This window comes from Camellia sinensis, chromosome 15 (assembly GCF_055761805.1).
Source record: "Camellia sinensis isolate YWXY chromosome 15, ASM5576180v1, whole genome shotgun sequence".
Lineage (NCBI taxonomy): Eukaryota > Viridiplantae > Streptophyta > Magnoliopsida > Ericales > Theaceae > Camellia > Camellia sinensis.
The window spans coordinates 48,776,738-48,802,205 of NC_138975.1; the positions used below are offsets into that span (position 1 = coordinate 48,776,738).

The 25,468-nt window shown below is 34.7% G+C and overlaps 3 protein-coding genes and 1 long non-coding RNA gene across 5 annotated transcripts in view; 2 read left to right on the forward strand and 2 right to left on the reverse strand.

The window, feature by feature from the left end:
• The window catches only part of LOC114299456 (putative disease resistance protein At3g14460), a 28,542-nt gene extending 23,716 nt beyond the window's left edge, over positions 1 to 4,826 (reverse strand). For both annotated transcript variants that reach the window (XM_082909511.1, XM_082909510.1), the window contains exons 1-2: positions 3,557 to 4,826; positions 1,398 to 1,524 (exon numbers count right to left, since the gene is read on the reverse strand). In XM_082909511.1, coding sequence (XP_082765637.1) covers positions 1,464 to 1,524; positions 3,557 to 4,821 — 1,326 coding nt within the window. In that variant the 5' untranslated portion in view covers positions 4,822 to 4,826 and the 3' untranslated portion in view covers positions 1,398 to 1,463. The remainder of the gene's footprint in view (positions 1 to 1,397; positions 1,525 to 3,556) is intronic.
• Positions 4,827 to 7,703: 2,877 nt separating this feature from the next.
• LOC145813694 (putative disease resistance RPP13-like protein 1) lies at positions 7,704 to 13,585 on the reverse strand. The gene has a single exon (XM_082909512.1). The coding sequence runs from the start codon at positions 13,354 to 13,356 to the stop codon at positions 10,723 to 10,725; it is 2,634 nt and encodes an 877-aa protein (XP_082765638.1). The 5' UTR covers positions 13,357 to 13,585; the 3' UTR covers positions 7,704 to 10,722.
• A 4,209-nt stretch (positions 13,586 to 17,794) lies between these two features.
• On the forward strand, positions 17,795 to 19,044 carry LOC145812980 (DExH-box ATP-dependent RNA helicase DExH8-like). The gene is made up of 5 exons (XM_082908236.1): positions 17,795 to 17,845; positions 17,940 to 18,062; positions 18,150 to 18,288; positions 18,364 to 18,632; positions 18,742 to 19,044. The coding sequence occupies exons 1-5, from the start codon at positions 17,795 to 17,797 to the stop codon at positions 19,042 to 19,044; spliced, it is 885 nt and encodes a 294-aa protein (XP_082764362.1).
• A 254-nt stretch (positions 19,045 to 19,298) lies between these two features.
• On the forward strand, positions 19,299 to 20,925 carry LOC145813702 (uncharacterized). The gene is made up of 3 exons (XR_014356921.1): positions 19,299 to 19,529; positions 20,200 to 20,302; positions 20,724 to 20,925. It is a non-coding gene; the product is annotated as an uncharacterized LOC145813702 (long non-coding RNA).
• The last annotated feature ends 4,543 nt before the right edge of the window (positions 20,926 to 25,468 follow it).

The window sequence follows — 25,468 nt, forward strand, 5'->3', positions numbered from 1 at the left end:
AGATTTTCAATATTTATCTAGATGCAACAATTTTTGATGGTACAACCATAATTTGATTGCCATTTACCACAAGGCCATTTAGAATGAAGATGTGTAGCTAAATCATGGACCAGCATAATTTGAAAGGTTATCTTCTCTGAAATTTGCTTTCTATTCTCCACTGGAGATGGAGCTGCATCGAAAACTATGACAGAACGATCGTTGTGCTGTGATGTAAATACCCAGGGGTAGTTTAGATAATAAATAAATAAAGAAAAAAAGAAAAGATAGAAGAGAAAGAGGTAAACGTAGGAGAAGATATCCAAGAGGGAAAGAAAATAGTGAAAATTTCATATCAATGTAAAATTTAAAAAATAATTACAAATAAGTAGTGAAGTTTATAATTATTAATAATTATAACTATTTTTTTTTATAATGAATATGTAATTACTTTCTCAAATTACCACTAATTAGTAATTTTCTCAAAAAAATACTTTTGACATTGAGGGATGATATTGCCCTTTCACAATTAATGCATTAATAAAGTCCTGGTCCTTATGCATTTTGTTAAATAACTAATTCAATACTGAGGTAACAAGATTTTAACTGATTAAAAGGTGAATTGACTCCAGGTCACAGAGATTGGATTGATCTACTTCTAAGCTATTTGCCGAACTCTATGGAAATTGTCACAGAACTTGAGAAGTGGCAATCCAAAAAAGAGAGCATTACCTTTGATTTATGTTATCTAACTTTATTTCCTTTCTGTCGCATATTCGAAACTGTTTTAATTCACAAGCATGTAATGTTAAAGCATCTTGAGTGCAAGCAATAAGAAATTGATGAATGTGTTGACTCTATAAGACTAGCAAACTAATGCACAAAGTGCCAGTAAAACTAGAAAGAATAATAACACAAATTCCTGTATTTGTATTGTGGTTGTCCATATGGAAAAGAAAAATATTAAATGAAAAACAAGTACACTCTTTCTTAGAAAAGGAACCAACAAGTACAGATTTTCCTGAAAAAGGAGCATTACATAACACAAATTTTTAGCTGATTATGACAAGAACATAACTGAGTCACATAAAAATATGTTTCTAATGGAGAACATTGACATTCAAATATGTTCAACAATCCAATAGCTAGAAGGAAAAAAAAAGAAAAAAGAATCTCCACATAATATGTTTTACTCCAAGACTCAAAAATTGGATTGGTCTTATTCTAAGTTAAAAAGCAGAACTTTATTATAGAGCTTTCCCTCAATCTTTTTATCCAACTTCGATTCCTCCAAGTTGCATCATCAAAACTGTTTTGATTCAAAATCATGGAATGTCAAAAACAGTTCTGAGTGCTTCACTTCCAATTTTAGCAATAAAAGAACTCTATAAGACCAACATACTAATGTAAAAAGTTACCTGCAAAAGTTGAAAGTTGAAGCTGAGGGGGTTACACATTTACTTCAACATCATGGTAAAAGATCATCAACATCTTAGACATTCCTGAACGATCTCCCGTTGCGACATGATCTCCAATTGCCGCATCCTGGACATTTATGGACATCCAAGACTAGTAGTTAATTAAAAGCCATGCAAGAAGACCAAACCATGTATTCATTGTCATTGACTAGAAAGAAAATGAATGAGAGTTGAAAAACATGATGTACAATGACCTTAAAATAGCATGCTACAACTTAGGAAAACTAACTTCTAAATTAGTGAAATATGAAGTAATAAAAAAATTAATTTATTAATAAAATATAAAAAACTTTGGTAAGGATAAAACTAAAAAATGTAAGAAATCCAGCACTGATATAACTCAGTAGAACACGAGCTTGGTCAAATGCACAAACACAGCATCAAGTAAAATGCACTCAATAGCAAATTTATGCAAACTTGCAGTACTTTTCATAGTTGCACGAAGCGGGAGCGGGGGCAGGGGCGGGAGTGGGGGAACATGACCACTTAGAGGAGTCGTAGATTAGGAACGCCTATGTATTATTTTTATTAATTATATTTTATTCATTATAATAAATAAGGAATAATAAATTATGTTAAAATAAATAAAATAAAAATTAGAAGTTCTATTTTATAAAAATTTTAAGATTTTTATTATTATATATGATTTAAATAGATTTATTTTGAACAATTAGATGATTTATTTTATTTATTATATGTTAAAAAGTTAAGAAATAATAAATAAAAATTATATTATATATGATAAAATAAATAATTTTTTATTTTAGACATAAAAATTATATTATATAAAACAAAGTCAAATATGAAAACTAAGAGGGAGAGAAAGGGAAAGAGAGAGAGAGAACAGAATAGATCGAGAGAGAAGCAAGTGAAGCAAATAGAGGCGAAGAGAGAGAGAGAGAGACAACGACCTAGGGTTTCGAAGAGAGGGACGAAGACCAGGGCTTTGAAGGGGAAGTCAAAGGGCGCGAGATCGAAGTCGTCAAACAGATGATCGAAGCCAGCGATCAGGTTCTCTCCTTGCTCTTTCAAGAGTGCTTCCTTCTCGCATCAGATTCGCGTTTCCCTCACATCAGATTCACGATTCTGTTGCGATTCTTCCTCAGAAGCGCAGAATTGCACTTCTTCCTCAAAGTCGTCACCATCTGAGACGATTCCTGCTACTAAGCTTTTTACCAAAAAAATAAAAAGGTAGAGAAGGTTTTGGTCCTTTAAACAAGTTTCTAACAGGGAAGAATTCAACTTGCAGGCATAACAAGAATTGTGCAAACCATTAACCATTAGAAGTACTGAACTTCAAACACAAATAACAAACATATTCATCAAAATGAAGAATTATAATTTCACAAATTATACAATTTCCTTTTAGGGAAAAAAAAATTGTTTAGAATAATTACGGCTGCGTTTGGATCTCTTTTAGAATTATGATTCCAATAAAAAAATTTCAAAACTCATAACCAAACATTTTGAGTTGTATTTTGAATTTTTTTGAAATTATTATTTTTTAAATATTTAAAAGATTTCTTAATTTTATTTTTTTAGGGTAAATATTTATTTATTTATTTTTATGTCCACTATATTTCATATATTTGTATGCTGTATTTTTTAAAATATTTTAAATATATTTTTTAAATATTAAAAAATTTTAAAAAAATTTATTTTTTTAAATATGTAATTTTACTTAAAATATTTTTTATTTTATAAATATATTTTTAAATATTTTAATTTTTTATTAAAATATATATTTTAAAAAATATATTTTTAATTTCAAAATTTAAAAGCACTTTTTAAAACTCATAACCAAACAAATTTTATCTTTTCTACACTCAACTTATAATTCCACAACTAAACCAAACGTAGCCTCGTTTCTTCCTTACTAAATGATTCGCAAACATAAAATACATCAAGAACAATGTGTTAATGACATTTATGAAGTTATGAAGACAATGATGGGTGTTTTGAATATCACGTCATTCTTATTATTATTTGTATATCATCACTCAAAACCAACCTTATGATCAATATAGACCGACAAAAAAAAAAGAAAAAAAAAAGAAAATAGAACTATTAGCCTGTGAAGTGAATGTGGAAGTACGTACAGTGTATCAGTATAAGGTTGAGAATCCATTGCTGGACGAAGAGTGAGTTGCTCAAAGATCACTTCACCATCCACGTGTATAACAGGGACACAAGCAATCTTATGCCAGTCCTGTCCTTCCCCCTTGAGGTAACGAGGTTTTAGCATTGGACAGCCAAAGAATTCCAGCATAAAGAGAGAGTTGGGAAGCCCCTCTTCGACCAAGGATTGGATCTGAGGGCATCTCACAATCTTCATGTATTTGAGAGAGCCAAGGAGTTGAAGGCCTCTGTTGTTCAACGATTTCAGATTTGGTAGATTTTCAATGCAGAGTGACATAAGAGTCGAGGGCAACAACCCCTCCTCCGGAAAGGACTCCACCCCATCTTCTGGAAAGGACTGCCCCCAATTTCTAACATGTTCACCTGCTAATCTGAAGCGTCTAAGAGAAGGGAGCCTTTGCAAATCCCATTCTCTTCGGCGAGCGGTAAGTTTGCTGCAATCTTCAATTTCAAGTGAATGTAAGCTGGATGGAAGCCCACCTCCCGGAAAAGACTCAATTTCTGGACAACCCATTAATTGTAGTGATTGAAGAGATGGGAAAAGGGTATGCATTCCTTCAGGCAGCGACTTCAGATTAGAGAACCCATTTAAGATAAGTGACTCGAGACATGTCAAATTTTGGAGCCCAAGCATGTCTAGATCTGTAAGACTCGAGAAATTTGTGCAAAGATGGATTTGTAGAGATCGAAGCTTTGGAAAAAATCCAAGCCACATGGGTTTGAGAGCATCACAGCATGATAAGGACAAAGTTTCAAGGGATCTGTAGCAGTTCTCCATATCCTCGGATCCAGGGAACACTAGAACTTCACATTTCCAGATTGAAAGGCTTGTAAGCATGGGCGGCAACCCTGTATCTGGGAATGACAATAGGCTTGGACAATTCCATACCCTGAACTCCTTCAGATTTGTTAAAGTGCACAGCTCGGGTGTCAATTCCTTTAAATTAGGCATATCTGAAATCTCCAATTTTGTTAGGGAAGACAAACCTCGACACCCCAATTCTACCCCATCACATCCTTCCAATACTAATTCAATTGTGCCTGCGCCACAAATATTCGAAAGTTGGGCCATAAGTCTTGAGCATTCCTGAATCTCAAGTCTCACACTAGATGGAATGTGTTTGGGTAAGCCTCCAATCAGCTTTGGACATTTGATTACTTCAAGCTCTTTAAGCTTAGAGAACTCTCCAGATTCTAATATATACCAGTCCACCCATTCCAACATTTCTGAAAAATCTAGAATTCCCCTAGATGTTGATTTGTGATTATGTATCAATTTTAAGCAGAGTATAACAATCCCAATCAAACAATCAAACAATCAAGACAAAGAAACACAGCGATTTAACGTGGAAAAAATCACAATTGGACACCTCCAACTGTGATAAAAAAACCACGGGCAACAGCCACAAGACAATCCACTAAGAAGAATAAAAGGAATTACACAGGTATACTCTCAATTACCTAGCGAATCCACAACGCCTAATTGAACCAACCTTTATGTGCCTCTTCCAACCCCATCTTCACCACGGAATTGTCTTTCTGATGAGCCACTCTGGATTCCACCACAGCTTCAGGCTCGAATTCTTCAGAATCCACAACTGAAGAATAACTCTCTCTTTTGTGTATAACAAACAAACCTATAACAATCCCAATCAAACAATCAAACAATCAAGACAAAGAAACACAGCGATTTAACGTGGAAAAAACCACAATTGGACACCTCCAACTGTGATAAAAAAACCACGGGCAACAGCCACAAGACAATCCACTAAGAAGAATAAAAGGAATTACACAGGTATACTCTCAATTACCTAGCGAATCCACAACGCCTAATTGAACCAACCTTTATGTGCCTCTTCCAACCCCATCTTCACCACGGAATTGTCTTTCTGATGAGCCACTCTGGATTCCACCACAGCTTCAGGCTCGAATTCTTCAGAATCCACAACTGAAGAATAACTCTCTCTTTTGTGTATAACAAACAAACCTTTAATGTACTCTCTTTAGATCATGAGTTGAATACTCAATAAAAACATCAAAGAAAAACTCCCAAAGTATCCCCAGATATAAACCCTAGAAACCAAAAAGAAGATCTGGAGCAGTTTTTCTAAAATCTGACCCAACACGCGAATTTATAGAATCTGTCCCGCGATCTCCGCTCGAGCTCAACACAGCCCGCTCGAGCGGACTGACCAAAAACTGTGTGCGAATAAACTGAGATGCGCTCGAGCGTAGGAGAATCCGCTCGAGCGTAAAATCACACCTTCCAGTATTTTTACAGGCGACTGCAAAGATGCTGAGAGCTTCCAATCCCCGCTCGAGCGTCACTTTCCCCGCTCGAGCGGGAAGGCCAAAAATGGAAAAACTGGAAAAAAAATAACATGATCGGACAGGCAACTTCCCCGCGAGCTGACCGGGCAGCTCGATCCCCGTCATAATCAGCGAAGTGGCAATCTTGAAAGCTTTATCATCACAAACTTCTCTGAAATGGCACAATTCGGGTTGGATTCGCATCTAAACACTCATAGCCTCACTGACATAAAAGTGCGAAAATAAATACAACTGAAAGGAGTTTTGTCAAACGGGATTGCCAAGAAATAAAACCTAACAATCTCCCCCTTTGGCAATGCCGTGACAAAACACACCTAACAAATAAAATCCTAAACACCCCAACCCATTACAGCCAACAAAAGCCAACTTCTTTCTCAAGGTCATGATCTGCAAAACAGTTATTAGTGCCACAATCTCCAAAACAAACTATTAGTCCCACAAGAGTATATGAAAAAGCAATAGACTTATGACACGATTAACTTGTAACATGAGATGGAAAACATGAATAGATGAAAACTAAGACTCATGAAAAACAACTCTCAAACAACACAAGCAAGATCATAAACCACACAAGCAATGATATGACAATGTAAATATCAGGAGCAGACAAGAAGGGCAAATAGTGTAAAGCAACATGCAAAACATATAGCCAATCTCAGAAGCCAACATATCAAAGTGTTCATGCTAAACAACTCTTGCAAAGAAAAACCAAACTCCCTTACCAACCCAAATCAAGATGAACCAAACTCCCCCTCACTAAAATCAACCACAAACACTGAAAACAGTGAACAAGAAGAAAACGATAAAAAAAATATGGAGGAGCAAGCAAGGAATTTCAGATTTGTACCTTAAAACACACAAGATTATCCAAGAAGCACAATTACTAGTAAACACAATGTGCACAGTCTGTAGAAAATTCCTCATGAAAGAAAGTGATGCATAAACTGAAAAGCATAGATCCCATGATAAAAAGTGTGTGTGTGACTCTTGGAGTTCGACAAACACTAGATTCAATCCTGGTAGTGATATGAAAGCCGGACCTCCGACAAGAGAATCTTAAGCACGACAAAGGAAAGTCAAACCACTAGGAATCAAGGGGTATTTGGTGAGTAAAGGCGGAGGCTCCCCCTCAATCAATGAATCTTTTTTTTTTTTTCTTTCTTTCTTTTGCACATTTTTTTTCCTTTCTTTTACATATTTTTTTTTTCTTTTTCTTTTTCTTTTTCTTTTCCTTTTGCACAATCATTGGTGGCTGACACGCTCAAGAGTATGGAAACCGAACCAGAGAAGCATGGATATAATAAGGATGGCCTGGTTGGTGGCTCTGAGGTAGCCTTTTCCTCATGGCTAGACTGCAAAGAATAGAGGGGAAAGCCATGGAGGTACAAAAAGATGGTAGGTGGTTAAGAGACTCAACATCACCCAAGATATGCTAGTATAGGTCAATTCCTCTAGAAAAGCAAAAGATACAATGACAGAAGTCCATAGAGAAAAAATAATCACTAAGGCGGAAGACTCCAAAATTTGCTAATCCAAGAGTGTGTACAGAATGAGACATACTAATCAAAGAACACACACTCCAAAATGAGTAATGACCACAGAAAGCACACACATATTAACATGTAATAGGTTTTCTCATCAATTCCAATATGTACCAAGGACCACTCAAAAATTTCAAGCTTGTAAAACCATACTAAGAAAATCTTTTTGGAATTTTTTTTTTTTTTTTTTTTTTTTTTTCTTAACCAAAGCAAGACAAAAAACAAACAAGCACACATTAAAAGACCCGAAAAAAACACACAAAAACCTATAAACTAAAACGACCAAACAAATTAACACAAGTCAACTTTTCTCACCCAAATCTTTTTGGTCTTAACAAAATCAGGTCTAGCGGTCTTGGTAAGTGTCGTGGTGTAGTGAACACCCGCATGAATCTTGGTATTCCGCCTAGACATGTAAGTCGAATTTCTACCCTTCTGAGGCACTCTCCCATGCAACTTATAACAATAAGGGCGAATATGACCATGCATACCACAATGATGACAAATAAAAACAGGGTGTACCTTCTTTTCTTTTACCTTACCAACTCTAGGGAGTTTGAGAAGTCTTTTCTCTTGTTGAATCTTTTGTCCCCCCTTTCCTTGAGTTCTTGTATCATGAGAAGTTGAAGCACTCTGTTTTTGCTCTTTCTTACCACCAAAGCCAATGCCACTCTTGTCACAACTTGTTTGTTGAGACCCAATGATATCCTCCAATGTCTTTGATCCTTTGTTCCAAAGACCAATTGTAGCCATAGCACACTTGAGCTCTTCCTCTTTCTTGATCATTAGTTCTTCCAAAGCAACTTGTGACATCTCGAGAGATTCAATCTTTTCTTCATACATGGCATGGGTTTGCAGTAGCTCATTCCTCTCTGTCTCACAAGTCAACAGTTTTATACAAAGAACTTGTCGATCATCAGCTACCTTGATGGCATTAATCCTGGCCTCGGAAATCTCCTCCTTAAGTTTGACATTCTCACATTCACATGCTTTGAGTTTCTTTGTGAGTTTGTCATTCAATTTGAATAACTTAAGAGACTCCTGATACAACTTTTCATAAGCTTGCTCAAGCTCTTCATGATCACTCTCTAAGGATTCATCATCAGTGATATTCTCAACTGACCTCTTTGGAGAATCTGTTTGTCCTTCAGCTTCAGAAGCCGCCATGAAAGCAAGAAATTGTTTATGACCCTCTTCGCCTTGACCTTCATTGTCACTTTCATCTTCATCAGATTCAGATTCATCATCCCAAGTGATGGCAAGGGCTTTCTTCTTCTTCAAACGAGTGGGGCATTCTTGAGCAAAATGGCCAAATCCTTCGCACTCATAGCATTGGAGTCTTTCAGAGTTCCCTTGTATCTTTCCTTTCTCCTTCTTGGCTATAGGATTAATTTTGAGTTTATCTTTGCCTTTAGATTTATGAGAATGAGTAGATTCCAAAAGATTAGGATTCTTTTTCAAAAAAGATTTTTTAAATTGTTTAACAAAAGCAGCCATAATCTTGGAATCTATCTCGCAATCCTCATCAGAATCCTCTTCAACTTTATGAGCACTACTAAAAGCAATATCTTTTTGTTTCTTTTTGAAATTCCTATGTGCTTCATAAGTTTGAAGGTTTCCAACCAACTGATCCAGCTTGAGGTTGTCAACATCTTGAGCCTCCTCAATAGCCGTAACTTTTGGTTGGAACCGATCGGGCAAGGATCTCAAAATTTTTCCCACAACTTTGGATTCTGGAATTTTTTCACCTAAATTGAAGCTGGAATTTACAATGTCACTCAACTTCGCATAAAATTCATCAAAGGTCTCACTATCTTTCATTGAAAGGTTTTCGAAACTAGATGTGAGCCTTTGAAGTTTTGAACGTTTCACAGAAGGAGTGCCCTCATGAATAGTTTGTAAGATATCCCAAGCCTCTTTTGCGACTTCACAATTACAAATACGACTAAATTCTTCAGGTGTGACAGCGCAAAAGAGAGAATTGATAGCTTTACTATTCCAGCTACTATTTTGGTAATCAGTTGTGTCCCACTGATCAATTGGTTTGGGGATTGTAACTCCATCAACAGTAATTGTTGGTTCAATCCACCCATTCATGACGGATTGCCAAACTTTTTCATCAATAGATTTTAAAAAAGATCTCATCCGAGCTTTCCAAAAAGGATAATTGGATCCGTCAAGTAGGGGTGGTCGAACCATAGAATTTCCTTCACGAATTGTATCCATTATCACAAATCAAACAAGATCTCGTTCTAAAAGAAAATATTTTTTTTTTAAAAAAAAAATAGAACGACCCGCTCTGATACCAATTGAAAAATCTAGAATTCCCCTAGATGTTGATTTGTGATTATGTATCAATTTTAAGCAGAGTATAACAATCCCAATCAAACAATCAAAGAATCAAGACAAAGAAACACAGCGATTTAACGTGGAAAAAACCACAATTGGACACCTCCAACTGTGATAAAAAAATCACGGGCAACAGCCACAAGACAATCCACTAAGAAGAATAAAAGGAATTACACAGGTATACTCTCAATTACCTAGCGAATCCACAACGCCTAATTGAACCAACCTTTATGTGCCTCTTCCAACCCCATCTTCACCACGGAATTGTCTTTCTGATGAGCCACTCTGGATTCCACCACAGCTTCAGGCTCGAATTCTTCAGAATCCACAACTGAAGAATAACTCTCTCTTTTGTGTATAACAAACAAACCTTTAATGTACTCTCTTTAGATCATGAGTTGAATACTCAATAAAAACATCAAAGAAAAACTCCCAAAGTATCCCCAGATATAAACCCTAGAAACCAAAAAGAAGATCTGGAGCAGTTTTTCTAAAATCTGACCCAACACGCGAATTTATAGAATCTGTCCCGCGATCTCCGCTCGAGCTCAACACAGCCCGCTCGAGCGGACTGACCAAAAACTGTGTGCGAATAAACTAAGATGCGCTCGAGCGTAGGAGAATCCGCTCGAGCGTAAAATCACACCTTCCAGTATTTTTACAGGCGACTGCAAAGATGCTGAGAGCTTCCAATCCCCGCTCGAGCGTCACTTTCCCCGCTCGAGCGGGAAGGCCAAAAATGGAAAAACTGGAAAAAAAATAACATGATCGGACAGGCAACTTCCCCGCGAGCTGACCGGGCAGCTCGATCCCCGTCATAATCAGCGAAGTGGCAATCTTGAAAGCTTTATCATCACAAACTTCTCTGAAATGGCACAATTCGGGTTGGATTCGCATCTAAACACTCATAGCCTCACTGACATAAAAGTGCGAAAATAAATACAACTGAAAGGAGTTTTGTCAAACGGGATTGCCAAGAAATAAAACCTAACAATTTCTACAAATCTAAGAGTCTCTAGAGATTGAAATGGTTTGCTTAAAGAACTGTCTCCATAGAATTCATGGCCTACCTTTGTTATTCCTTGCATCCTTGAAATTTCAAGGGCTTTCAAAGAGGGCAACTGACCAAATGGTGGCAAGGAAAAGCAATACTCACAATTGTCAAGAGACAAATGCACTATATTACAATATGATTTATCTCCCAACCAATCTGGAAATCTTGTACCACCAAAGTTTTTAATCTCAAGCATATTCAAGTTTGTATGAGGTTTTAGCTTGTCGAGAACATCTCTCTCATTCTGTGAATCATTGGTACTGCTACTCCATTCGAGCATCAGATATGTAAGGTGCATTTTCTCCTCCAATTTTGCCTCCATTGCACCCATGCCATTAGTTACATTTTGCAAACCTGAAATGAAGAGCGGCCCTTGAAGATGACAAAACTCCTTCAACTCTTCAATACCTAACCCCTTGGACTTGCCCACCACAAACTTAGTTAAATGTTGGAGGCCTTTTAATTGACTCATTTGCATTGGCATTTCCTGTAAATTAGTTCCAGCAATATCAAGATGGCGCAACTGAATTAGTTTTCGAAGATTTACCGGCAAGGTAGTTAGCTGAAAACAACCTCGTAGCAGTAATGTTTCTAAATTATACATGGTACAAACTGATTCAGGCAATTGTTTGATTTTCGTATAAGAAAGATCCAAATATCGTAGATGTAGTAAATTTCCAATTGAATGAGGCAATTCCATAATCTTATAATGTGGCAAAGACAACACCCGTAAGCATGTTAGTTTCGGTAAAATATCATCCAAAACCTTTTTGCTCAACCACGAATTAGAATATTTTGCAGGATCTAGTGCTAAAAAAGTCCTTAAAAACTTAGCCTCATTAATTAGCTTGTATTTTTCAAAGCCATCAAATTTGCCTCTAACACATGAGAAATGGTGTACCCTTTCAGACATATGATGTGTGTTGTTGCCCAACAAATAACAGAAATCTCCAGACACGGCTTGAGCTAAATCATTAACAAGATCATGCATGACAAAACAATCTTTCTTAGCGTTTGATCGTTGAAAAAATGACCTTGATTGCAATTCATAGAAGCACTCATAACCTACCTCTTCCCTCGTTTTATTACTTCTGGGTTGCTCAACAAAACCTTCAGCCATCCACATTAGGACTAATATCTCCATTTGAAATTCATAATCTTTAGGAAATATAGAACAATAAGCAAAGCATCTCTTTAAATGCGAAGGGAGGTAATGATAGCTCAATTTTAAGGCTGGAAGAATATTGCTCTTTTCCTTTGGCAAATCCCATATTCCACTTTTCAATATATTATTCCAATCCTCAACATCCCGTTTAGAGCGCAAAAGACCGGCTAATGTTTTTGCTGCTAGAGGCAAACCTTTACACTTTTTCACAATCTCTTTACCAATCCTTTCAAGATTTGGATGTGCACCACAATATCCCTTCTCAAATGCATGTTTGGCAAACAATTTCCAGCAATCTTCATCCGATAATTGCTGCAAACGATGAATAGGAACTGTTTGCATAATAGATGAAACGCTCTCATTGCGCGTTGTAACAATAACCCTGCTTCCATGTCCTCCACATCCAAAAGGACTCCTCAAGCTATCCCAGCTATCATAGTTCTCATTCCAAACATCATCTAGAACGATAAGAAATTTCTTCCCACTCAAGCTTTCCTTGAGCTTGACTTGAAGCTGATTAAGGTCCTTTTTACTAAGGTCCGTTGTATCAGAACGTTTCGGAATCACTGCCTCAAGAATTGTTCTTGTAACCCTTACAACATCGAATTCTTCAGAGACACAAACCCATGCTTTCATATCAAAGTGATCATCCACTCTGCCATCATTGTATAAAAATTGAGCAAGGGTGGTCTTGCCAACCCCACCCATCCCCACTATCGCAATCACATCTATCTTCTGATTACCACTACTTGCCTCATCAGAGAGCAGCAACTTAATTACATCCTCCTTGTCATTATCCCTTCCACAAACACCAGATTCATCAACCAAAGAAGTTGTTGGCAATCTGTGGCACCATTTTTGCCCAGCAACTTCTCTCAAACCGAGGACATCTTTTTCTTTCGCAAAATATTCTAAGCTAGCAATGATCTCCTCTATCTTGGACACTATATCTGCATCAAATGAACTAGAAGAAGAAATCAAGGTGGGACTTGGTACCTGTTCTGACCCGCTATGGTACTTGGCTTCAGACTTGCATCGCAAAGCCTCGGTAGTAATCTCATCGAGTAAATCATCTGCATGATACACAGCAACTTTAAGTTCATCCACCCAGTCTTTCACAGCAGTGTTAGTGATCTGCTTGTCCTCTGCATCATCGAGCAGAACATTAAGTCCCCGCAGTGTTGACTTGAGCATCCTGAGGAGTTTATCATCAAGCTTTTGAGCGCGGAAAAAGTTGAGGAACTCGCGAGAAGCCAAACGATCAAACAGCACTTGAAGGGTGGCGGACAGAAATGCTCCTCCAACCACGGCGGCAGCCATGTTGTTGTTTTTCTTTTAGTTGTAGAGGTAGAAACAGAGATTAGGAAAATGTAGGAAATAGATTGTAGTCTTGTAGAGTGAAAGAAGAGAAGCCAAGATTGATTTTCTCTGGGAAGGAAAAAATTATTTGATGAGATCAAGACTTTGCCTGCAAGTTGCAATCTTTCCTTTTGTTTGAAATGTCACAAGTAGTCAGTGGAAGACACATGAATTAGGGTTGTTTGGGATAACCTAAGTGTATTTTTTGTCTTTTTACGAAAAGATGTGCAGAAAAGTAGAGAGGTAATGTGATGGAAAAAAGATAAAAAGATAAATGTATGCCAAACTTTACCTTAGAATAAGGGAGAGAGAAGTGGCAATTAAATTTTATATTTAAAATTGATTGCTAAATTAAAATTATTTTATTCATAGCCAAAAATATTGTATGTAAATTATAATATAAGATACATTATTATAATTATAAATTTTTTAAAAAACATCATTAAATTTGTAAATAAATTTCTCAGCCAATATTATAATATGTACAAAACAAAAACAAAAAAGCAAATAGTATTATATGGATTTTTTTTTTCTTCATATTATAGAACAAGTGGTACTGTTATACAAATAGAAAAACTATATAGTAATAGTGCTACACAAACAGAACAAGTAGTGTTATATGAACATAATTTTTCTCATTGTCGTATTATTTTGAAATTAAACTCTATATAAAAATTGTGGTGATATATACTATGAAGCACGGGTACTCCAAAAATAGTGCCGTACACGCACCGGGTACTTACCGGGTGCGGGTGTGCGTATCGGTACGGCTGCACGAGTACCGGGTACGACAAAAACCACTCTGGTACGTCTGCCTCAGTTGGGTACGGCATGGGTACGGCTTGGGTACGGCAGGGGTACGTATTCGGTACGTTTTGGGTACGTCGGGGCAGAAATCAAATTTTCTGGAGATTGAAGGGTACCGGAGCAATATTAAAAAAAATTTAAAAAAAAAATTTGAAAAAATGAATATACGAATTTCATCCCTTTTGCCCTAATTTCATCACTTTTGCCCTAATCTTATCAGTTGAGCAACACAGAGGAGACTTCGACCCTCATCTTCGACTTTGACCCAGAGATCACCCTTGTCTTCGACTTCGACCCACGGCATCGGGTACGACTTCTTCTCCTTCTTCGCTGTTTCATCACCCTCGTCTTCTCTCATCTTCTTCGTTTCTTCTTCATCTCTTTTTTTTTTTTTTTTGGCAGAGATCAGCAAGCATCTATCATCTATTTTCGTCCCCTGCAGATCAGCCATACCAAGCAACTGGTTAGAATCTCTCCATCTTTATTTTTTTTTCGTTTTTCTTCTTGTTTCTTCTTTCTTCTTCAGAGAGTTATAATCTGATGTTGTCATGTTGATGTAGTTTAGGTTCATAAATATTAGAAATATTTAGGTTCATAAAAATTAGATCAGAATGTTAATCAAGCAGTTTAGGTTCATAAATATTAGATCAGAATTAGATCAGAATGTTAATAAAAATTAGATCAAAAAATTAGAAATATTTAGGTTCATAAAAATTAGAAAAATTAGATCAGCAGTTTAGGTTCATAAATTAGATCAAAAAATTAAAAAATTAAAAATTAGATCAGAATGTTAATAATCATAAATATTATTTTTATGATATTGGTGTTGATTGTTTTTCCTTTGCTTGGATTATGGACTGAATTGGTGTTGGTTATGTTGAATTGAAATATATTAATATTTGTCTTTTAGTTTTATAGTTCTCTTTTTAGTTTTTGATATTTAATTTCTATTTGTAGATTAGATCTTTTAACCATAATTATAAAAAATAAAAATAAATAAAAAAATATCGGCGTACCATAGCCGTACCCGTACCCTACTTTTTTGAGATTTTGCCATATCGTCGTACCCGTACTTGTACCCGTACCATACTCGTACCCGCACCTGTGCTTCTTAGATATATAACTAAATTTATAAATAAAACAAGTGATAAAAAACACAACTATAAATCATTAATCAAACATTCCTAATTCAATTAATTGTGGTGAGAACTGAAAGTATTTTTGAAAGGAGGGGTCATCTTTGCAATTAGCAAAGAAGAAACCAAACACTACCAATATATAATAATACAAAATTTTCAGACTCTGCCGCAGCCCCTTCTAGTCCCCCTGGGTCCACCGTTGCAAGTTGTTGCTGTGAATTTGTCCCATCAGAAATGTTTGAGAGGTTTAACAGTTTTAAATTATGTATATGGGCTCTACATTATGTGATGTTTTGGTTTTGGTTTTGGTTTTTTTTTTTTTTTTTTTTTTTTTTTTTTTTTTTTTATTTGGAATTTCTAGCTCCCTAGAGCTGGTTTAGAACTCAAATTTTAGGGGATGTGTCATTGTTGTTTCCTCATCTTTACCCACCGAAATAAAGCTATCAAGATGATCTGACAAGGAAACTGCCATTCAATATATATTTTTTTTCTTTTTTAAAAAATTTAAGATAAATTACGAATACACTCTTTCAAATTTAATTAAAATACGAATTGCTTTATATAGTTCTGAAAATTACATCTCGTTCCTTGAAGCTTCTAATTTCATAATAAATGACCTTTTTTTATTTATTTATTAATAAATCAAGTCAATTAATAGTTTTAATGATGTCAAAAATTTGCTTCAATTAAAAATTTAAGTAATTTTATTATTGTATAAAAGAATAGTTAAATTTTTTTTTTTGTTAATTTTGTTAAATAAAAAATTCTGACAAAGACGTATTTATAATTTTTCAAATTACAAAAACAATTCATATTTAAAAAAATCTTATAAAGTTTATTTATAATTTGTCCTAAAATTTAAAATAAGATTAGTATTGTAAGCCATGTTTAAATCTTAGAGTGAAAGAAGAGAAACCAAGATTGATTTGCTCGGAATAAGAAAAAAAAAATATTTGATGAGATCACATCACTAGTTGCTCCAAGACTTTGCCTACAAGTTGTAACCTTTCTTTATGTTTAAATCTTAGAGTGAAAGAAGGGAAACCAAGATTGATTTGCTCGGGGAAAGAAAAAAAATATTTGATGAGATCACATCACCCGTTGCACCAAGACTTTGCCTGCAAGTTGTAGCCTTTCTTTATGTATAAATCTTAGAGTGAAAGAAGAGAAACCCAGATTGATTTGCTCGGAGAAAGAAAAAAAATATTTGATGAGATCACATCACCAGTTGTCCAAGACTTTGCCTGCAAGTTGTAACCTTTCTTTATGTTTAAATCTTAGAGTGAAAGAAGAGAAACCAAGATTGATTTGCTCGGGGAAAGAAAAAAAATATTTGATGAGATCACATCACCAGTTGCACCAAGACTTTGCCTGCAACTTGCAACTTTTTTTTTGTTTGAAATGTCACAAGTAGTTAGTGCCGGGCGCAAGAATTTCCTTGGGTCAACCTTTTGAGCGTAGATCAGTTGGTTAAGAGATTAGCCTCAAATTGCTATTATTACAGCACTTAGTATGAATTCAATGCTTCCCCACTACACGAGTTCTGACTTACGAGAAACTTATTTTGGAAGGTCGAGGCAAGTTTTTAAGTTATAGTCTCTTAACCCAAAATGGACAATAGGATACCTTGGTGATCTCTGCAAGAGGCATTGCCCTGGACCTGCAAGAGTGTGGGAGGAATTTCCTATATCAAAAAAAAAAAAAAAAAAAATAGAGGGGAGGGGAAGGGGGAAGGGGGTGGCAATTAAATTTCATATTTAAAATTGATCACATTAAATTATTTTATTCATATAAAAAATATTGTATGTAAATTATAATAAAAGATATATTATTATAATTATAAATTTTTTAAAAAACATCATTAAATTTGGAAATAAATTTCTTAGACAATATTAGGATATGTACAAAACAAAAATAAAAAAGGAAATAGTATTATATGGATACTTTTTTTCATAGTATAGAACAAGTAGTAGTGCTCACTACTAGAAAATTGACTTTTTGCGTCTACTTTTTTGCGACCGTCTATTTAACCGTAGCAAAAAATATGATAACATTTTTCAAGGTTTTTATTTTCCCTATTTTCTTTTATTTATATTTGCCCTAGTCTGGCACTGGCTCGCTCAAACTCTTCTCTTGACATCGTTCTCTTTCTCTCGCTCGCCCATCGTCGTCTGAAGAACAATGGTATGAATCTCTCTCTCTCTCTCGATCTGTCAATATCTCTTGATCTCTCTCGCATACTTTCTGTATATACATTTGCTAGGGTTTGGATCGATGCATTCATCTGCCCTTCGCGATTTCTGTTCTTCAATTTATGTTCTTTGCGATTTCTTCTTATGATCGACGCCTTCAATATTATTTGGAATTCTGTTCTTTGCAATTTCTGTTTTTCACGATTTCATGTCATTTAGTTTCAATTTCTAGCATAGAATCGCATTCTACTTGGTGTATTGATGGATACACAGCCTTTACCTATTCTAAGTCCTTTTGCGCAGGAAATTTTGGTATATTTATTAAATTGTTAAACTTCAGAATTTCATTATTTCATTTGATTACTCAAACAATTCCTCTTTCTGATCAATTGCATATATTCTTCAGTATGCAGAGTACACTGACTGCTATTATTCTGGAGATGATAAGAGTACTGCCCTAACTGGTAGAAAGGAAATGGTATTTATGGCAAACCTCTGTGCATTTCAGTTTTGGCAACGTGTTTACAAGGTAAAGTAGTTTGTTACACTTGAATTTCTAGAAGATTGTCTTTCTCAATGGAATTCGAAAATTTATTCGTTTGTCTACTTCTTAAAGGATAAGCTCCGTCTTGATCAGCTGAAACAACTTTTACACTTTGATGAGATGAAAGCTGCACTAGTGTTGGCCCCTGAAGAAGAATGGTGTTCTTTCCACAATCTCGTTCAGCCATCACTAAACCATGTCGCAGAAATATGTATGGGTTTAACAATCTCATGTATATGCAACCATGATTTGAGTTTTATCTCACGGTGAGTGTGTTTTTCTGCAGATGAAGATATACTAAATTTAGTTCACCGCTTTCGACCCAAATTTCTGGCTACAGCTGATGGTCTACCATTGTATTATGAGCCTTACGACTTTCAACATACATGTCTTCTCACATGTCAGAAAAATGGAAATACGGACACTATGGCTGCAGATGATGAGCACTCTGAGCTTCCGAATGAAAAAAGGAAATGTAATTCTGTGCCATTCGTTCCTTCGAGTTACTTTCTGTCACATGAGGTGGCTGAAAATTTGGCAACTATAATCAAAGAGGTATTGCAATTTTTTTGCCATGTAAAAACCATTCTTGATATTGAATTGATATTATTCACCCAAAAAAGATATGGTATTGATCTTTCTACTTGCTCAACATGTTCGATAGGTAAGAGTTCAATGTACAAAACACATATCTGGCAACGAATATAAATACGTTAATGGTGATGGTCCTCCTGCCCCTTGGGAACCTTCTCTATGTAAATTTTTTGTCAAAGGGCTGTGCAACAGGGGCAACCAATGCTCATTTTCTCATTCACTTCAAGCAAAAAGATCTGTCTGCAAGTTCTTCCTTTCTCTCAAGGTATTTACTTGTCTGGCTCTGAGCTTCTTTGAAGTTTTGTGCTGTGCAATTTCTGTTGTTTCTAACATGGTTGATAGAATCTTACGAATCGAGCTTCAAGCAAAATGATTTGATTCATACAGTTGAATCTTAAATTGAGTCTAATGGAGAGAGTTCAACAAAAACTCAAGATTGAGCTCAAGCATGCCCAACTGTGAGTAACTAGCAGTTACCAATTTTTTAAGTTTTATCAGTTTCTCTTTGTATTTGCTACAATTTCTCTATTCAATTGAGAAAACTCGCTTGTAATCAAAAGAATATTAGGAATTCTTCAGTAAACAAAAGAATATTCAATTTCTCTACCTAGTGGATAGCCATTCTGAATTTTCAAGTATTGTCCATGTGCTGGCTTGCGTGGTTGGCAATTTGAATTTTTTTGACATATTTCTTGTGCAGCTATTGAATGTTTATGCACCCAAGTTTGAGACTGGTGGAACATTTTGGCCAGTAGTACATAGTCCAGCTTTTCTGTTTCTCTACCAGTTCTCACTCTTATAGTCAATGACTATTGCCGGAAACGTTTTCTACCCATATTCCAAGCTTATTCTGCTGAGGTATGTTTACAAAGAACACCAATTGTCTTTTCATCCTTTTGATTTTTATTGTTCAATTGATGTCTAACTGATATCAAAGACATTTTGTATATATTACTTACATCTAAGAACAATGAATGAATTCGTTAATTGATATGCATAACTCTGCAGAATCTACTCTGATACAGAGGTCAAAACAATTAGTACAAAATATGCATTGAAAATGGCAACTATTCCTGATTTAAATATGGACTGTGAAGCCATCATGGACAAGTAAGAAAAAACTGATAACCTAGAAAAGGATAATAAAATTGATCCATGTAATAAATTTCTAACAATAAGGCCATCTACTCCAGTGAGTTTTGGGAGCCTGAAATTTGGTCCGTTAGGTAACATTTATACAATTCACGACTTTGACCTTTTTTTTTCTTCTTCTTCTTAATCTTATTTTATTCTTTCTTTCTTTCTTTCTTTCTTTCAGTTTGAATAGTTTTGAATTTGGTTGATCATATCTTTGCACAGGGTTACCTTATACTATTTATATTATGACCAATCATTTTTCAAAATCTAATACTAATATATTGACATGATTTTTGAGCTATGTGTTTCACTTTTAGTAGATTCTCATGTACCTGTTTTGAGTCATATTAGTGATTCTGTGAGCATCGCCAACTAGTGAAGCCTTTTGCAGGAGCTGTCTACAGAACTTTTTCAGATTTGCAGGGCAAAGTGATTTTCAAATAATTCATTTCAAATCTGAGTCTCTCTTTATTGGAACTCCCATGATCTCAAAGGTGCACTCTTTTCTCTTCTTTCTTCACTTCTCTTTAATGGGTATTTGATAGTTTTTGTGCTGTTGTTTTGGATACTGTGAGTTTCTGTGTTGTTGTTGTATAAAAAAATCCTAGATGTCCTATTGGAACTGAGATTGAAGAATCTACTGTAATTTATAGGTTTTTGATGACGGGTTGTGGAAATTTTGAATTTTTGATTTGGGTATCATATTGTCTCTGTTCTGGTTTTCTACTAGATTTACTCCTGCAGACTAGCATCTTATAGATTGTGGATCACCCTTTATTTTATTTTTAGAATTTTAATAGTTGGGATTTCACACTTTGAAGAACGGCTCTGTCTCTCTGAATTTATATTGTGTTTAACTACATAGCATTTTATACTATGAAGGCACCTGGTTGAATTTGATATATGTTTTTGCAGATTTTGTTGAGGGAATAGTTGATATGATCGAGCGGGTGATGTTGGGAGCCAAAGATTAAGTTGCTCTTTTTTTTTTTTTGAAGACTTGAATTTTTTAGTACAGTGTATTTAAGGATGGTTAATGGATAATGTCTATTATAAATTTAATTAATTTGTTAATTTTGTTATTTTTCATTAACAAAAAATTGTTTGGTGCTTGTAATTGATTTTTTTGTTGTAGCAAATCCGTATATGATTTTTTTTTAAGAAGTAATTATTTGCGACAGTAAAACAATGGTCGCTAAAAGTGTTTTTTATTTTTTAATTTTTTTTTGCGACGGCAAAATAGTTGTCGCAAAAAGTAGTTTAGGTGGTCGCAAATAATTTGCGACCGTTGCTTTGCCGTCGCAAAAAGTATTTGCCACCCCCACATTTGCGTCCCTCATTTGCGGTCGCATAGGCCGTCGCAAAAAATCTTTTGCGACAGTATTTTTATTATTTGCGACGGCTTGTGGCGGTCGCAAAAAGTATTTTTTTTAGTAGTGGCTATACAAATAGAAAAATTATATAATAGTAGTGCTATACAAACAAAACAAATTATATGAACATAATTTTTGTCATTGTCACATTATTTTGAAATTAAACTCTATATAAAAATTGTGGTGATATATAATTAAATTTATAAACAAAAATAATCACTACGAGTGATAATCAAACACAACTATAAATCATTAACCAAACATTTTTAATTTAATTAATTGTGGTGAGAATTTAAAGTATTTTTGAAAGGAGCAATTGGTAAAGAAGAAACCAAACACTACTAATAACACAAATTTTCTAGAGCCTTTTGATATATGTATTTTATTAATGCGCTCAAGCATGTGAAGAAAGCGAGAAAAGCCCTATATGCCACAACATATATGCCCCACTAGTCCCTCCTCTATATGCCACAACATAACGCCCCTCTAGCGAGAAAAGCCCTATATGCCCTCTAGTCCCCCCATTCGGTCTGCCGTTGCAAGTAGTTGTTGTGAATTTGTCTCATTTTTACCCACTGAAATCAAGCTGTCAAGATGGAAACTACCATTCAATATATATATATATATATATTTTAAAAAATTTAAGGTAAATTACGAATACACCCTTTAAAATTTACTTAAAATATGAATTGCTTTATATGGTTCTGAAAATTACATCTTGGCCCCTGAAGCTTCTAGTTTCACAACAAATGGCCCTTTTTATTAATAAATTAGCAAGTCAATTAATAGTTTTAATGATGTCAGAAATTTGTTGCAATTAAAAATTCAAATAATTTTATAATTTTATAAAAGAGCAGTTAGGAATTTTATCTTTTTGTTTATTTTGTTAAATAAAAAATTCCAACAAAGAGGTGTTTATAATTTTCTAAACTATAGAGGCAATTCATATTTTTAACAAATCTCAAAATTTTTATTTATAATTACCCTAGAAGTTAAAATAAGATTAGTATTTTAGGTCATGTTTGTAACCCTAAAGCTTATGTGGATGAAGGGGGAAAAAAATTAACTTTCACATAAATTGAAATAGAAATGACAACTAAGGAGATGTTTTAAAGCATGAGAGTACATAATGTGGCTTAAATTGTAACTTCACATAATAAAAAGACATAGCACCACAAAAAGTATGATTTTTGGGAAGAACATTCTTCCCATACTTGTCTATTATATAACAATATAGTAAAACTACTCCGATACATCATATGGTTGCAAATCTTTGAGATCATGATCATTCATGCATACATGAAAACCCAGGCATGATCTTGATCACAAATTGAAAATTGCTTCTATATTCAATTCAATGTTGACACTTGGAAAATGAGAAGAAAAAAAAAGAAAAAAGAAAAAAGAGAATAAAAGTGACAGAGATGGTGGAAGCAGCATCATGGAGAAATTAGGGCTAGGAAGCAGCACTACAAATTGGAACTTCTTATGCAAGAAAAGGGAGGAGCATATGTATATATACAAACAGGTAGCACCTTTTGAAATTGTCCAGGTGAATAAAATAAGCCTCAAGACTCCTCAAAAGTTGAGTCACATTCATAGTCTCTCTAATTGCAGCCACATGAAGAATTTTAAAAGTAAAGACAATTAAAGGTTGAAGGTTGATAGAACTGAGTTGCTATGGGACTGTGGCTTTCTAACTCAATCTATGATGTTGTATGCAAAATATATATATATATATATATATTTGGCTAAGTAACTAAAATTCATTAACTAAAAATGAACGGAAAACCAAATAACAAAAGGGAAGGAGATTACACCGTAATAACCTCCAACGACCAGAAAGGACAACTCCTATACATATGCAACCTCCAAAGACCAAAAAGGACAACTCCTATAAATATGCCAATAAGCCTTAGGATTCTTACAAGACAGAATTTACAAAGTAGAGTGTCTATTGAAGGCAAAACCCTCCCAAAAGATCAGCAATATAAAATGGACAAGAAAAAACTCTTGATTCTATGCATAGGTTCCTCAACACCTTTGAATGTTCTCTGATTACGCTCCAAATAAATAAGCTATATCAAGCAAAATTTTGAATGTAAAGGCCTTGTCAGACCAATTCAAAAAATTTGGATGTTAACATTTATGCTTTCAGGTGATAGCTTTGTAGCAGAATAGTCATGGTCATTGGTTAACAAAGAATTGTAATTTTCGCTTCTTTTGTGGGTTGGGTTCTGCCTTCTTTCCACAACTTCTCTGGAAGCTAATTTCAATCTCAAAGCAATGCAAGGTCAATTTGTATTAGCAATTTGGAAGGTGATTAACAGGCTATTGGTCTGAAGGTAGAGAACGCTTGATCTAATGTCAAATAAAAGAAAGATAACATTCAGAAAGATAACATTCAGAAAGACTCTTTAAAACAGAGTTTGCATTTTTCCCAAGTGGTTGTGGATTTTGTAAAACAAAGAAGGGTTTCTGGACGAGGGTCAGGATGATTTAGTAATGAGAGAAGTGATTGAAATCATAGGATGTTAAAAAATATCATGAGATGGTAATCCAGTAGAATCCTCAGAAGTTGGACGACCCACACATGTGATGTTTGTTTCAATGTGAAATGGCTACCTAACGCATAAGTTCGAAGGAATTGAGCTGAGATCCATTATTGTTGTTATTTGAATCAAATAATCTCCATTCCAGAACAGAATGTTAGATTTCCATCTCATAAGGTAAGTTTTCCATTTGGCCTCTTTTTTTTTTTTTTTTGAATGTGAATAAGACTACATTCACTCTAGGTGTACATCTGTGAATACAACCGTTTAATATGGCAGGGGAATCCATAAGAAATAGAAGAATGCACTCAACTTCACGAAATAAACTTAATATGGCTTTGGATCACTATAGTATCATCTCTTCTGTTTGGTTGATGTCCAATGGATGGCCCTGGGACTCAACTTCACGAAATAAACTTAATATGGCTTTGGATCACTATAGTATCATCTCTTTTGTTTGGTTGATGTCCAATGGATGGCTCTGGGAACTTGTCTAGTAATGATTTCAATGGATTTTCCGGACTTTGGAGGCATGATGAAAGCAAAAGTGATGTGGCATTGTGTTTTGAGGGTTTTGGTTGGAAATGAATGCAAGGATCTATGAGGAAAAATTTGATGATACAGCATCCATGTGGGAAGAGTTGGTTTTTTGGCATCGTTTTGGACTTCCATTTCGACTCCTTTTAAGGGGATTCCGTTTTTTTAATAATTTTATTTCTTGAGATTGAAAAGTGCTATGTAATGATTAATTGTTTCTTAGTTTTGGTGATTGATGTTTTCTCTTCTATTGTAGAGGACATCTTGTCCTCTTTTTGTACTCTTTCTTTTTTTAATAAAATTTCCTTTCGTTGCCGATCAAGAAAAAAAAAAGAAAAAAAAAAGAGAGAAAGGAATCTTGGAAGAGACAGACAATAGGGTGGGAATTTGTTTACCTTGACATGCATGGGATGATTAACTCTGTTGTTGGGATAAGAATCGCATCACAAAGCATGCCTACGTTTCTTAATCTTTGCCATGTTTTTCGTTAAAAAAAAAAAAAAAAGCGTTTAGTAAATTACGTGTTAAAAAGAAAATAAAAATAAAAAACAGGCAATTGATTATTAAACAAGAAGAAATGAGCGAGTCTTCACCAATATAATAATGGAGAAGTCACAGGAAAAAAAGAAAAAAAAAATAAATAAAAACTGTTGTATCTTCATTTTTTGTTTTTTTGATGTCGTAGTTGTAAACCATATTGGTACTAACATTCAAGGGGTTAACTGGAAAAGAAGATAGATTTTATGTTTCACTTGAAAGCACTACTAATTTTGATATGAGAAAAGTTAGAGATTATGAAAACTTTTTCATGAAAATGATCATGAAAGATTTATAATCCTTGGATTACCTTGATTAGTGTGTGGTGCTTTATTCTAAGTGTAATTCAAGGGTCACAAAGCTTTCATGATTATTTTCATGAAAGGTTTTTTATGATACCTAGCATTGCGGTTTTGATATTTGCTTATTTCCACAAACCCTTATCCATACCAATTGAAGTGGCAGGCAGTCACCAATCCCACACTGATTTAAATATGCTTTTTTTTTTTTAATTTTTTTTAAATTTTTTTTTTTTTTGCATTCAGAATATATGATTTAACCAAGCTAGACATGAGATATTCCTCATAAACCTTAGTAGGGCTGTGTTGGACTTAGTTGCACACCTGTACTTTTATCCCATACCTTAATGAAATATAAATGA

Excerpts from the sequence above, each read along its gene's own strand:
- LOC145813694 (XM_082909512.1), bottom strand. The coding sequence starts at position 13,356 with ATGGCTGCCGCCGTGGTTGGAGGAGCATTTCTGTCCGCCACCCTTCAA.
- LOC145812980 (XM_082908236.1), top strand. The coding sequence starts at position 17,795 with ATGGATACACAGCCTTTACCTATTCTAAGTCCTTTTGCGCAGGAAATT. Across the intron at positions 18,289-18,363 it reads AAACCATGTCGCAGAAATAT|ATGAAGATATACTAAATTTA; the intron begins GTATGGGTTTAA and ends GTTTTTCTGCAG. Across the intron at positions 18,633-18,741 it reads TGGCAACTATAATCAAAGAG|GTAAGAGTTCAATGTACAAA; the intron begins GTATTGCAATTT and ends CATGTTCGATAG.